Source organism: Plectrocnemia conspersa, unplaced genomic scaffold (genome assembly GCF_051122295.1).
Source record: "Plectrocnemia conspersa isolate PC_06_02 unplaced genomic scaffold, ASM5112229v1 ptg000012l, whole genome shotgun sequence".
Classification (NCBI taxonomy): Eukaryota; Metazoa; Arthropoda; class Insecta; order Trichoptera; family Polycentropodidae; genus Plectrocnemia; species Plectrocnemia conspersa.
In genome coordinates, this window is record NW_028277176.1 from 1,240,718 (window position 1) to 1,256,876 (window position 16,159).

General features: G+C 31.8%; 1 protein-coding gene and 1 long non-coding RNA gene across 5 annotated transcripts in view; both read left to right on the forward strand.

The window, feature by feature from the left end:
* The window catches only part of Moe (moesin), a 42,713-nt gene that overhangs the window by 21,203 nt on the left and 5,351 nt on the right, over positions 1-16,159 (forward strand). For 2 of the 4 annotated variants that reach the window (XM_088200578.1, XM_088200577.1), the window contains 2 exons: positions 12,473-12,652; positions 15,988-16,110. In XM_088200578.1, coding sequence (XP_088056704.1) covers positions 12,473-12,652; positions 15,988-16,110 — 303 coding nt within the window. Of the gene's footprint in view, positions 1-12,185; positions 12,312-12,472; positions 12,653-15,548; positions 15,663-15,863; positions 15,891-15,987; positions 16,111-16,159 lie in introns of those variants that run through there. The other 2 variants (XM_088200579.1, XM_088200576.1) reach the window with 2 other exon arrangements.
* LOC148227906 (uncharacterized) lies at positions 1,749-10,733 on the forward strand. Its single transcript, XR_015811668.1, has 2 exons — positions 1,749-6,716; positions 6,891-10,733. It is a non-coding gene; the product is annotated as an uncharacterized LOC148227906 (long non-coding RNA).

Consider the following 16,159-nt stretch of genomic DNA (forward strand, 5'->3'; position numbering starts at 1 on the left):
GAGAATTAAAGCTATGTAATGCTTGTATGACTTAAGTTGTTCGAAGATCGCAAAAAAATAGCATCAGGGTCATAAATCTAAGTTTCCTCCTTTCAAATGTTCAATCTTCAAATGGCAACATTCAAAACATGTGTTCAAAACATCTTCATTATTTTACAGGGACGTCACTTTAACTTTTGCCATGGAGGAGGAAGCAAAAGTTGGATAGTTATATTAAAATTCATACAAATTTAAGGGAGCCTCTGATTAGAATCCACAGCAAAGGCAATGCAATAGTGTCAAGTTAATGTTAAAAATACAAGTTAGCAATAAATAAAGAATATCTAAACCGAATTTTGACTAATAGAGCGCAAAAAACGATTATCACTTCTTAGAAGTCAAAAATTCACGTCAAAAACAATTAAATCGTGCCGTTGCCGTCGCAGTGGATACACTCGGTAATTTAATGTTCATACTACGACTCTTATAATAACATTTCAAATTAAATAAGGAACATATAAACCGAATCTTGACCGATAGCAGAGCACTAAAACAATAATTCCTTCTCAGAAGTCAAAAATTTACGTCAAAAGTAATAAAATCGTGACGCTCGTTAATTTAGCATTCATACTACGACTCTTGTAATAATATTACAAATTAAATAAGGAACATATAAACCGAATTTTGATCAATATGAGAGCGCAAAAATAATTATCACTTCTCAGAAGTTAAAAATTCCGTCGCAGTGGGAACGCTCGTTACCGAGCGTTCCCACTGCGACGGCGTCGACACGATTTTATTGCTTTTGATGTGAATTTTTAACTTCTGAGAAGTGATAATTATTTTTGCGCTCTCATATTGATCAAAATTCGGTTTGAATATACTTCGAATCTCTACCGTAGTAATGATCGGTAAAGATATTTTTAAGATATGGTGAAACACCAAAATGTGGACGAACCATAAAGAATTATTATCGCTGAGATTAGCCATCATATTTTTAAAATAATATAAAATCGAAGTGCAGATAAACCATAGGGAAATATGCGAGATGCGACTTCTGTCTGTACATCTTCTTCCGCTTATTTTCCCCTGATATGAATTGTCTTAGTTTGTGTTTACTTAATCTAATGAAAGTTCTAATACTATAATTATTTTTAGAACTTTCATGCGGTAATGTTTGGGTTTGAACTGCAAATGGACGTTTCGCAACTGTCAAATTGAATTTCCTAAATATTTTAAAACAGCTTAAAATCATTTAAATTATATTTACGCTAGTATAAATATATTTCTACTAGTAAAAATATAACATTTACTGTAAAACTTATATATTGAATGTAAATGTATATATTACATATAATTTTACTAGCAACTGCCAAATAAAATATATTTTTACTTGTAAAAATATATATTTACTGGTGAAAATGTATTCCGATATGATTTCACCGAAATGATATTCTTAAAAAAATCGGGATATATTCGAGACTGATTTTTTAGATTGTCTTTGAGGAATAACCTGAGAATTTCTGGCTTAGAATCAGGGACATCATTACAGATTTTTCATGGGGAGGGGTGGGGGGCAAAAGTTTTCCAGTTAGTGTTTTTTTTTCCTTATATTTCGATTTAATTAAGATTTATTTTATTCGCATTGAAATTTATACGCATTTTTCTCGACAAATTAAGGGTCCAAGAGCTGCCCTCCTAAAATGATGTTCCTGTTTTTTAGTACTAATTTTAATTTCATTAATTTATCTGTTATACCGGTGGTACGTGGAAGATTAACTCATCAATGAATTTTGCACAACTGTGACCTTGTTTGCGTTTCTGTGACGTCGTCTAGTGATAATTGCCAAAGTTAGTACTTTTACGAATATTTTACCTCAACTCTTTAGTTTTACCTACATGTTTTTTTTTGCGACACCGTTTCGCCATTACTAATTATAATCACATTTGTCATCGTTTCGCTCTTGACGCTCGATTATTGTTATAAATTCCGATCGCATTAGTAGGTATCTCGCGATCGGAATTTGAGCTATAGCTCGTCATGAGCCTAATCCCAGTTGGTTAATCGCGAAAAAATGCGCTGACCGATCGCTTAATTTATTTACTTATCGTATCTTTTTTGCACCTATTGCGGAGAAACTACAAAATCACGACTTTGACGTCATCGACCAGCGATTTTTGTTCCGTGCTGCCATACGCAGACTCATTCTGGTGACTGTGAGCGAGCACCAGTGGTTTTCGCTGGGTTCACACGAGATTTTTCTCTGCTATTGTGTGTATGTGTGTTGCAATTTCTGAAACTGCACGCTATGGAGAATGTTGAAAAATACTATTTATCGAATCAATCTAAGAAGGCGACCACACAATCAGTCATTTCCTTCATTTGTGGTTTTTAATGCGTATTTTTGTAATAATCGTTGAAGGTTTTTGACGCAATTATGCACCTCTGTTCCAAAACAAATTATTAGTATATTTTTTTAATATTACAAGTCAAATATTCGCTATTAAAATATGTATTCGTTTTTTCCCATCGCAATCTCATAATAAACATTTGACTCAAAGTATATGAACTTATAAATTGTTTATACAATAATAATTATTTATAATCGACGCTTAAGGTAAAAGCATAACTTGTTTAAATAAATATTTTTTTCTGTATGGTACTTGACCTAAAATCGCTATATGTCTGAATTTCTCGTCTTGCAATAATTCTTGGCTTGATTCAATCTTCAATATGTTAAAAGCACATACTTTTGTTCTCAGTAGTTTTTCTTTTAACAGTTAGATAATTCTTCATAAATAAATATACATATATAAGGACGGAATAGCGTATTATTTAAGATCTGACTAGTAACATAGAGGCCGCGGGTTCATGCCACGGCACCATACTCGATTTTTTTTTTATAAAAATGCGCTTTTATTAAAAAATAAATTAATTATATAGATGTTACCGATTCCCAGACTTTCAGTCTGGTGGTTAATATAATACTTGTAGGGTTTATATGTTATAAGGAAAGATATAAAATTATCATATATCACTATATAAAAAACATGTATATATGAAAAATAAATCTGGAGTACCGCAAGGATATATTTGGGTTCCAGTGTTTATTTTATTATAATAATTTATTTAGCTTAATACAGCTATTTTTTACACTTAACAAATTTTAACCACGTCATTTCAGCATTTTACAGGGAGGGGATTTAATATTCGATTTCATTAAATGACATGCATTTTTCTTGCCAATTTCACGGGGAGGGACAAATGCCCTTATCTGCCCCCTCCCTAGAATCCACGTCAAAAATAATAAAATCGTGCCGTCACAGTTTAAGCGCTCGCTTATCTAGCCTTTTTATAATCTACAGTACTAAATATATAATAAAGCATATCTAAACCGAATTTTGACCGACAGAAGAGCGCAAAAAACAATTATCCCTTCTCAGAAGTTCAAAATTCACGTCAAACGCAATATAATCGTGTCGCTGCCGTCGCAGTGTGTACGCTCAGTAATTTAGTGTTCATACTACGACTCTTATAATAATATTACAAATTAAATGAGGAACATATAAACCGATTTTTGACCATTAGGAGAACGCCAAAAACAATCATCCCTTCTCAGAAATCAAAAATACACGTCAAAAGCTATAAAATCGTGTCGTCGCCGTCGTATTAAATGAGTTAAAAATTAAAATGTGTAATACTTTGACCAAAATATATATTCTTCATCTTGTTCTACAATTATTCTCCACATTTTAATCAACCTGATTCAAAAAATAAATTATTATTGGAAGCAATAATTTTTAGTAAAATATTATTTTTCACCCTAAAACTTTTGCAGAGATATAAATATAAGGAGCAATGTCTGAAGAATTCTGTGGATGGGTAAGGAGTTCCCAAGAAAATCTATTGATTTTTTTCTATAGTTTTCTTAGATACACAAGGGCGAGCGCTGTCTTGTTGTAAAATTACCCTTTTTTAATTTATTAGGAAGGTTTTTTATGGTCTGAGTCGCTTTTAAACGATTCAACTGAACACACTGTGTCTGTCGTATAATAACCCATAATGAATAATGCCCTTCATATTCCACCAAATGCATAGCATTATTTTATTGAGGTGTAATCCTGTTCTCGGGGTTAAAATTGGGGGTTGATTGGCATCAAACCACTGCCTTTTAAACGTCGCGTGTTAAAACAATTGAGCTTTTGTGCTAGCTTCTGTATCATTAATTTTTATAGCAGCCCTAATATCTTCACTAACAACCACTAACGAGATATTCAATGTCAAAATTCCCGGAACGAAAATATTAAAATATAGTGAAATTATCGTTAATTTATAAAAAACGAAAATACTAATGGAACAACCTGATATATGAGTGCATGCTTGAAACATTGGTTTATAATCGAGACTTTTCTCTTCACCCCACGTAACATATACAATGCTATGCTTAGTCTTTCTAGTCTTAAAGTTCAATAACCTAAGCCTGCGAATGTCCCATAAAATTATAGTGCAAAATTTCGATATTTTACCTTACGAAATCACAATAAAGAGCAGGATTTCTTTGATGTTTTTTGCTCTCATAAAAATATAATAATACAAATCTTAATTATATTATTGAAGTAAAAAATGTTGAATTTACAGATGATAGTATATCTCAGTAGACCTCTCAATCTGCAAGATAAATATATACAATTGAAATATTAATGCATGTGCTAAATGCATTCCATGACTCTCACGCACTGCCTTACAGACAGGTAAAAAAAATATGCAGATTGTGCAGATTTTCTTCCAGTGCAAATTCGAGCGTCTTTGTCGATGATGCCTCATGATTTAAAAATAACTTTAACGTCATCATCCTCCATATAGTCGCTTTTAAACTCGAGAGATGCATTCGCGTTGCATCCAATCACTTAAGAATGTCGCGAAAAAATAATTTAACTAAAACGAATTAACCGCCGAGAACGTCGCCGTTTATTATCTCAGTCACCGGATTCCGTTCTTATCGCGATAAAATTCGTATATGTAGATCTAGATTAAAGTATTATTATGAAGCTGAGATAATTATATCATAGATGGTTTGCCTTTTCAAGGTCTCTAAGGCCCTCTGATCGATTAGATTTCACCACAAAATACTATAATAATATCCGCTAATCGAACGTTGAGCAATGGCTGCCTTTTATCTTTATAATGGGCTTATTATTAAGTTTTGGAACAAATAAGTAGTTATCATGAGCTGCAAAAATCTGTTTTATTGCTTCCAAAATCAGATTATTTAAACAAAATGTATGTCTTGTATGTCGACCAGATTTTTAACGTAATGTCTTGGCACGCTGAACGTTTCTTATTTCATTCATGAAGTCAGATGTATGAAGTAAAAATAAGCTGATAATTGCACAGGAAATATTAGTTGGCAAACGGTCAATAATGCTATAAATTTCCGAGCTGTAATGCATTCAAGGATGACATGATCTGTTATGCAAAATGGCTCATAAAATTACAAAACTTATTTCATTGCTATAAAAAAATCTTAATCATCGCCTTTTCTTGGAAAACATTCGCAATAAACAATGATTAATTGCGCTTTATTAATGATTTAATAGATTTAATCGACACTAGAATTCTAAATAGAAAACTTTTCTTCCATTTTGAACCCAGCTAGAATTTTAATCAATGCATTTCCAATTAAGTTATATTATTATACTTAAAACACCTTCTTATATGTATTTTCTTAAACACAATTCATCTATCATTGCGTTTTAAAACATTGATCATTAACATAATGCAATTAACGGCTGGAATAGCGTAATATATAAGGCATAGACTAACAACTCAAAGGCCACGGGCTCGGGATCCGCAGCAGACTTATAAAAATGCGCTTTTATCTAAATATGCGCTTATAAAAATCATATGATATAGGTGTCACCGATTCCCAGACTTTCACACTGGTGGTTAACACTTATTGTAAGTACAGGGATATAATTTGTGAGGGGGGCAGGTGGCCAGAAAAATGTATGTCATTTAATGATCTACTATAAATCTTAATGAAACCAAAATATTAAAAAAAAAGTTATCACTAACTGGCCAATATTTGCCCCCTCCCCCCTAGTCCTTCTGTTTATGTTTATATTATGTATTATATGTATGCTTAGTTAAAATTTGTTTAGTGTAAAAAAAGCTATAAATAAATAATATATAATTACTACTAGCGTAGTGAAATTATATGTTGCGCTAAATGTCTAAAATTCAATTTGACAATTGCGAAACGTCCATTTGCTGTTCAAACCCAAAATTCTAATTATATTAGGTCAAGTCCAAAATAAAAAATAAGCCAAACATCTCTCGAGTAAAAATAAGCAAAATAAGTACAGACAAACGTCGCATCTCGCATGTTACTGCAGTTTGTCTGCACTTGGATAGTACACTATATTTTAAAAACATGATAACTATTCTTACTGATATTGCTACGGACTTCTAATATAAGAGTATTGGTCAAAGTATTTTCAAATCGAATTTTGGTCAATAGGAAAGCGCAAAAACAAGTATCACTTCTCAGAAGTCAAAAATTCACGTCAAAAGCAATAAAATCGTGTCGGCGCCGTCGCAGTGGGAACGCTCGGTAACGAGCGTTCCCGCTGCGACGGCGGCGGCACGATTTTATTGCTTTTGACGTGGATTTTTGACTTCTGAGAAGGGATAATTGTTTTTTGCGCTCTCCTATTGGGCAAAATTCGGTTTATAAGTTCCTCATTTAATTTGAAATATTATTATTAAAGTCGTAGTATGAACGCTTGATTACCGAGCGTACCCATTACCAAGGCGACTGCACGATTTTATTGCTTTTGATGTGGATTTTTGACTTCTGAGAAGTGATAATTGTTTTTTGTCCTCTCCTATTGGTCAAAATTTGGTTTAGCGTGACTATTCGATTCTCACTTGTGTTTAACTAAGCGTTTTCACTGCGACGGCCTGATTTTATTGCTTTTGATGTGAATTTTTTACTTCTGAGAAAGGATAATTGTTATTTGCGCTCTTCTATTAGTCGAAATTTGGATCAGATTTGCTTTATTTGATTCTCACTGTAAGTCGTAATATTGTTAAAAAATCTTAATATGAACGCTAGATAACCGAGCGGTTGCACTGCAATGGCGACGGCACGATTATATTGATTTTGACGTGAATTCTAAACTGGGATCCCCTTGAATTTAGTCAGAAAAATGCATTTCATTTAATAAAATACTACGAATCTTAATGAAATAGAAATATTTTTTTAAAATGGATAACGTTTGCCCCCCCCCCCCTCCCTCGAAAATTGAAATGAAATTCTTGCAATTTGTACTGATTTACCCCGTTATAACGCATTGGGCTTGCGCCTTTCAGGTTACTACGGAAGATGTATGTATGAAGAAACCAGACCGAATTTTGTGATATCTATTCTATTAAATATAAATTATGATCATAGCTTACAATTAATTGTAGCTGCAGTCGGTTTTGAATAATGAGTTTTTTTTATGAATAAATATTATTTTATAAATATAGAGTCTGTTGCGGGATTCGAACCCGTGGACTTTGAATTATCAGTCTATTCATATTCATTTTTTAGACAAATTAATTTACCCCGTTCTAACGCATTAGGGTTAGGTTACAATGTAAGATTAAACAATACTTAATCTTACCTTTTCTGTATTGGGTTCACATTTGTAAAAATCTCACTACTTTTTTTGATATATGTTGACTAGCTTTTTGCTACAACTTATTTTTAAGATGTTTACGAAGACTATCATTGAATTAAAAATATGAAATGGATAATTCTCTAAATCTAAATGAATTATCACAGCATACCTAATACTCGTTTGCAGCCCTATAATTTTAATTTACCAAAATGTGGAGGCATTGAACACAATATGTGATTGAGAGGCAACAATTCTGACATGTACGATTCAAGTGGCTTTAATCTTGGTTCATGACAATGCGTAATTAATTTATGTTGAGAGGAATTAACCTAAGCTTCTCTCATGGTCAATCATATTTCACAATTTCACGAGTGGAGCATTCAAAATAAATTACAAATACATCGTTCATGGTAAAATATTGATTCTGTAAGATCAGTGAAATCAAAAGAAAACTTATAAGCACGTGTTCTTCCACTTCGGATCTAGTTAGAATATGAGGATATTAGTTTTCTTCGTTTTCCGGAAACTTTCTTGGTTCTTTCTTGGCCTTAGATAATTTTCTTTTCCTTATTTTCTGAAAAACGGTCGTGTTGTTTTGCCCTTGGAGTCAAAACCGGCAGTGCCCTTAATGCATACATATCCGAAATTCTACGCACTTCACATAGTCAGAATTTGGTAAAATTTCCATCGGCCTTGGTTCGATTTCAAAGCGCGTAGAGGACAATGCGTCCGACAACAATGGCCACCCGTTCGTTTACAGAGTTTAGATAACACATTTCTGCTCTCGGTTCGCTCACTTATTCTCACTTTCCGTCAATGCGATATCTCTCAGTCGTGGCTGTAAACGATCGGCTATTTATAATACGATGCTGCAGCTTGTCCTTGTGTGTGAGATTACAAAGTCGAGGCAATAATTATTCGCGTTGTTACTCTTCGATCTCGGAGATTATCGAAGCGATGCCATTTTTTCCGTCGTCAGACAGTTTTCCCCTCAAAACGGAAATCTGTCACGTGCTCTAGATCAATTTACATAAAAAGTTGTTTGCTTATGTGTGAATCATCGCTTTTATGAGTTTCCAAGAATATGTGTTACTTGAGTGCAGTTAGTGTGCCATACAACACCTGGCAAATGTTTTCACCAATTTAGTGATTATCTAATTGTATAGAGTTGCCATTCACCATATTCTTACAGTAGATTTCCTCAATTACGAAGGTCGCCATCTCCATCTCTTCTCGTTTACTATGAGGTTAATGACTAACACTCGATGAAATCACACATTGTGTAGTTAAAAACTCTGTATTTACTAATTAAGCCATATTCAAACATCTCTTAAGAATACATGTGAATTGATGGCACATTTTTTTAAAAATAAATTACTATATATTGTTAACTTACAGACAGATTAAATTATTTTACAATATCGTCCCTAAAAATACGATTAGTGCTAAATCCATATAAAATAACATACGATTCTATTCGTATTAATTGTCAAATAGCAAAGCACGCGATGCCGAGTGCAAAGGGTTAAAACCGTGTTGATAATCTCGATAACAATTAAATCGCTGCTTTATAACAACTTATGACGTATTGCGGTTTATGCGCTCATTTATTATTATTATATTACGTATGCATCGCGTCCAGGGTCGGATTTGGACAAATATTGTGAAATTATCTATTTTGAAGGTCCCCTGATAATGTGTAGTATGTTAATTGCAACGCAGTTTGTTCGAACGTAGTTAATTTTTAATTAGTTACTTTAACTTTTGATCAATTAAAGTGCGTTGATCTTTAACCGCTCAAGTGCATCCAAGTTGAATGTTCGGTGATTCAAAGTATCGTTAATTTATCTAATGTATTAAATTTATATCGTTATTTAAAACAGTTTTTAGAGACGAGCTACATCGTAGAATCTTCCGTATGCGTAGTAATATATTCTTATATTAAAATGCATATATAACAATTAAACGGCACGCATCAAAACTAATTGTGTCAAAGTCAGCGCTTTCGTTAGCTATCAAACTTACAATATCAAGGCTACAATGCTATTTATAAACATGTTTCTTAAATTATACATACATATGTATATCATCACCTTTTATTTTATTGACACAAGATTGTCTTCTATTGTTTATAATGTCTAAATTGAGGTCCATATTTTATTTAAAATATATGCAGCTAATTATTAATGATTCTTGCTCCATGTGAGAGACATCGAATCTTTAATTTGATTAAGCACTTCAAAGCAGCCATAAGTTTATTTTGTAATAATTTTTTTGAATGAAGAAAAATATTTAAGTGTCGTATGTTTGATATACTATTTATTTTAGTAATGTAATAAATTAGTATCGACTCGACAATTAAGAAAACGAAATTTTGTTTATGTAACAGAAACATGATATGCACGTGATGCGTTTGCTCTTGTGCTTTTGCGGCGTTTTTGTAATATGAGCTACTCAATCGTCCTTTGTAAAAAAAGGTTGTTATAGGTTAACAGTTTCTAGAACTATACATACATATATCATCACATTTTATTTTCTTCGTAATTCCACTCTTATGTCTGTAATTTAACAAAAACAAGGAATATAAAACTTGTATATGAAATTATTTAAATTTACACGAAATATGGGAAAAAATATTTTATTAATTATTTTAACATTTTTAATTTATATTATACATGCATTGTTTAGTTAAAAATGTTCAGAACATTGAAAGTTCTTCATACAAAATGCTTGTATATTACTGTTTTTTCCAAAAGTGATTTTTGCCCTTTTTTGTGACAATGGTGGTTTTACGATTTTTTGCCATAATTCAGCTTATATAAATATCGAATTGCCCAGCAAAATAAATTTCGGAAAAAGTGAACATTAGTACTTTTTTATATAAGGTCTTCAATTAACATGATTACGGAATAAGTCGTCATACCCATTAAAATTGGTAATTTATCGTCATACCGAAAGGGAGCAAAAGTATAAAAATATAAAAACGTTAAAAAATAATATTATAAAAAGCAAGTTGAAAAATTTAATGACTGATAATTAAAAAAGGTAGTAAATAAAATAATAAAAATAAACAAATTACAAAAAAATATGTTCAAAAACAGTCCTTTTTAGTTTTTAGATTTAGAAAATATATTTTTACTGATGTATATTTTAAAATTAATATCAACAGTAAGAGTTTCTTTAGTGTTACTTTTCACATAGAACTTTATGTTGTAACAGGTTACCCCAATGCGTCACAGTTTTATGTTTTTTATTTTTTTTGTTCATCAGATTATTTTTGTTTTCGACCATTCTTAAAACTAAACGCAACTAGAAGAATGATCGCTAACTAAAATAACATATATATGAAACATTAAATCGGACCTGATCATATCAACGTAAAATGACAGCGTATTAAGAAGCTGGATGTCTACCGCCATGTGCGAGTTGCCAGGTGCAGATGTCCTCACCAAAACAGGGTGTTTTAGAACCCAAAGTTGGAAATTCTCCAGAAAAAAATAATAGTTGCCAGCATCACAGTATTTTTATGAAATTCTTGGCAATGTACAAGAACACAGTGAATTATAATCCAAAGATATTTTTAATCTTCATAACCCAATTTTTTAAATCATTTGGTCTCACAGGAGTTCTTAACACATTAGGGGCCATTCACACGTTTTCGCGTGGTGTTTCCGAGTGCTAAAAATAATGCTATTTAAATTTGATAAAGATTTAAACTATATAAATACATTTGTAATTATTTTGGTAGCTTGAAAAAAGTCACGTTTTATCAAAACATTTACCGGACCGTAATGTGTTAATTAACCCTTTGAGTAGTGATTTAATTTATACTATTTATATTTGTTTTTTTGTATTAGTATGTTTTAATATTTTATTTTAATACTTTTCTATTATTAAATAATGTTTTTTTTTATTCTATATAATTCGGCTTTTGTGGATATTTTTATATTAATACAGAGGCTTTCAATCGTTTTTATAAAATTAATATATTTTTTTTATGATTATTTATTTCTTACTCTTTAATTTATTTATATTACTTTCTATATAAATTATTTACATTAATTTAAATTCAAAAAAATATTATATAATTGTAAATGTAAATATATTACTACTTGGGGTACCTCAAAACCTAAAGATCGACCGCCGTACATGTACGGCGATACTCCTCAAAAGGGTTTAGGATTCCATTTACAGATTATTATGGACTAAAGTGTTATATAGCAACGCCTAGAATCATAAAGACTTTTCACTCATGTTATTAGAAAACTCTAATGACAATAAAGATACGAAAATTAAACGTTAGTCAGCAAGCTCACCTCTACAGTGAATCAGTCTGCAAAGACATCCAGTTAGAAATTATTCTTTTAATAAATTATTATTACTTCTAAAAGTTTTTCGGACCCTCGTTATAAATGTTAAAAACATATTTAAACAGTTTGAAAATCGCTGAGCCAACACCCGAGTTTGGCAAAGATGTATTTTGGTAACTCACACACGTCTCGCTTTTTTGCCAACCGGTACCACTTTTTACAGTCAGTGTTTTTGCTCTCTGGCCAACGTCTCTCGCTCCCCAGTGCAAGACGATGTGACATTGCATGCGCAAAAAATAAATAGACAGTAGACCAACAACAACCGAGATGCTGTCCATTTTCCAAAAGAAACCCGTGAGTCTGTCCGTTGTTCTCGTATTATTTATCTTACCTTTTCACATCTCGACCGGCGCTATGATACAATGACAGCGTACGTGAGCGTCATGTCGATCGCTGCGACCTTGTCGCAATATCTGTCGCTTTTTCTTGGATTCACAGTTTGATGTATTTTTCAGATGAACGTCCGCGTGACGACGATGGATGCGGAGCTGGAGTTCGCCATCCAGCAGACGACCACTGGCAAGCAGCTCTTCGACCAGGTCGTCAAGACCATCGGCCTTCGGGAGGTGTGGTTCTTCGGCCTCCAGTACACCGACTCCAAGGGAGACCTCACATGGATAAAGCTATACAAAAAGGTAAAACCGAGAAGATCCCCAGCCCCGATTGACGAGGTCAAGGTTCGATTAACCAACATTGGGGTCAAGTTCGACGTTTGCGTGACGCCATGGCAGTTTTTTCAGGGATTTCGTCATTTAACGCTTGAAAAGCGTTTTTATCGCATCATGTGGCGTGATGTAAGAGATCGGTGGTTTTTTGAAAGTTTCTTGAATTTGACTGTCCATCAAAGAGATAAGAGTTGCGCAACGAGATGTTTTCTTGGCTGTGGTGATACGATGACGTGTTCTTTATCTGCACAAGATCGTTAAAAGATTATCATGCTAAATTCTTAGGCGATTGTAATGAACATAAGCAAACAATAAGTCATCGTTGTTTTACAAAATGACTATGGGTTTGTAATGCCTATAAAATCTGCAAGTTTTATGATTCTACAGAGGCATTGTTGGCAGATTTTTATTTGTTAGAGCGGAGCTTCAGGACCTCATTTAATTATATTAATATTTCCCATATAATCTATTTTATCTTTTATTTTCATTCAAAAATCATATTTTTATATTTGATTATTCAAAGTACACATTCGGAGTTTTAAGTGAAAATCGAATGAAGCATATCTAAACCGAATTTTGACCAAATGAGAGAGCGCAAAAAATTAATCCTTTCGCAGAAGTCAAAAATTCACGTCAAAAGCATTTTTTTTTAATATTCTTGGTATTTTATTTAGCATATATATATAGTTTAACAGATCATAATTATAATTTGAGGCAAAGGAATATAAGAAACGATAAATTATTACAGCACCTGTGAAAAACTATCAAGGCATTGTTTTAAAAAAGTATATGTATTTAATTTAAAAAAATATTTATCCAATAAATGTTTAATATACATATTGAAGAGTCATCGTAATTTATATCATAACATAACTTCACTGAAAATGGCTGAGTTGTTGAAAATTTTTTGAAAATATCTTTGAAGTGCAAAGGGTAAACAAAATTACGACTTACAGTAAATAAGAATCGATTAAAACATATCTAAACCGAATTTCAACTAAGAGCGCAAAAAACAATTATAACTTCTCAGAAGTCAAAAATCCACGTCAAAAGAAATTTTCGCCGTCATAGTGGGTATGCTTGGTTATTTAATGTTCATACTACGATACTTATAATAATATTACAAATTAAATAAGGAACATATAAACCGAATTTTGACCAATAGGAGAGCGCAAAAAACAAGTATTCTTCTCAGAAGTAAAAAATCTACGTCGAAAGCATTTTTTTTAAATATTCTGGGTATTTTATTTAGAATATATATATTTTAACAGATCACAATTAAAATTTGATACTAAGGAAAATAAAAAACGACGTATTATTGCAACATCTGTGAAAAAATATCAAAGTATTGTTTTAAAAAAGTATCAGACTTAATTTTAAAAATTAATTTTTAATATAAATGTTTAATATACACATTGCGGAGTCATCATAACTTAAAGCATAACATAATTATTGCCAAATTCACTGAAAATTGCTCTGCTGATAAACTTGAAAAATATTTTTGGAGTGCAGAGTGTTAAAAATATTACGACTTAATCGATTGAGGCATATCTAAACTGAATTTTGACCAAGCGCTTCACTTCTCAGAAGTCAAAAATAAACGTCAAAATCAATTTTCGCATTCATAGTGGGTACGCTTGGTTGATTAATGTTCATACTACGACTCTTATAATAATATTATAAATTAAATGAGGAACATATAAACCGATTTTTGACCAATAGAAGAGCGCAAAAAACAATTATCCCTTCTCAGAAGTCAAAAATCCACGTCAAAAGCAATAAAATCGTGCCGCCGCCGTCGCAGCGGGAACGCTCGTTACCGAGCGTTCCCACTGCGACGGCGCCGACACGATTTTATTGCTTTTGACGTGAATTTTTGACTTCTGAGAAGTGATAATTGTTTATTGTGCCCTCCTATTGATCAAAATTCGGTTTGAATATACTTTTAACAACACTCATATCAGAAGTCCGTAGTAATATCGGTAAGGATAGCTATCATATTTTTAAAATATGCTTTGAAAAAGTCATAAAAGTCGTATTTTTATAAATAAATTTATTTAAAACAGAGTTATAAGTAAAAAATTTAACTTTTTAAAAAAAATCATGATTTAACATAGTAATTTTATAATCAACGCAATTAAATTTTGCTGACAATTAAAAAAATTGGCCTTATAAATTTAGAAGAAAACTTATGTAATTGTTTTCTTCTAATTTATAATAATAATAAAAATTGGCCTTATATATTTAGAAGAAAACTTATGTAATGTTATTTATTCTTTTTATAAAAAAATATCTGTATATGTATATTAAAAAATTAACACATTATTTACATATTAAGTTAAAAAAATATATATTATATATAGTAGGTATATCCTAATAAAATAAATACACATAAAATAAAATTTAAAAAATAATTTTATAAAAAGCCATAATGATTTAGAATGTATTTAAATCTGATTTTTTAAATACATATCTGAAAATTATATTGCAGTTCTGTAAATAAGTGAAATTTGGTGTATTGATTTATTATTACTGATTTTAAGAGCTATGAATGAAAGTGATAGCTGTAGCCAAAGTTCAAGCGCAAACCTCTGCTCCGTTATGGTATATTAAATGGATCTATCAAGGCGAGATTCCCATGTGTCATTAAACTGTGTCTCGAGAGAAATCTGTCTACTTTCAATGTTTTTCTGATATAACCGAGTGATGTTTTCTCTTTGCGCAAATCATGAAACGCACACACATTAATAATACACTTCTGCTTGTGATTCTCACGCTGTTGTGTTACATTATGTTAATAGTTGTTCAATGATGTTGATAGTTGAATCTAACTAACACCCTCGGTGTTTTTATTTTTCATCGAAAGCCTGACAACGCGTTAGAGAAGGGAATTAAATATGTCGGGAAGACTTGGAGGCGTTGGAAGTCTTCGGACAGTCTGGAGAGAGAAGAAGAAGAGTATGACAAAAGCGATGATCTGGTAAAACGATCGTTTATATCTTCGAGTTGCTGCTGTTGTTCCAAAGTAATTTGCAATTAGGCTAGAAACCTTTATTTATTAGATCCCGTCGATATCGATATGGTATTATTTGCCCGTTTTAAAATACGTATCTCCTTCTAATGAACGGTTTTCTTTAAATTTATGCTTGCTATTTGGCGATCGAATATGGAATACCCAAAGACAGGGTCAATGCCATTCTCTAGTTGGGTAAGATATATAATATATTATAACAAACACATGGATTATATTGTAGTCGTATAAAATGTAAAATAATATTTTATCTAATGATGATTTTTATTCATAGGTTATGAATCAAGACGTTAAAAAAGAAAATCCACTTCAGTTCAGATTCAGAGCTAAATTTTATCCGGAGGACGTGGCCGAAGAACTCATCCAAGATATTACACTCCGTTTGTTCTATCTTCAGGTTAATATTTTTTTATAGATGTTTTTTTAAATTAGATTGAATCTAATTT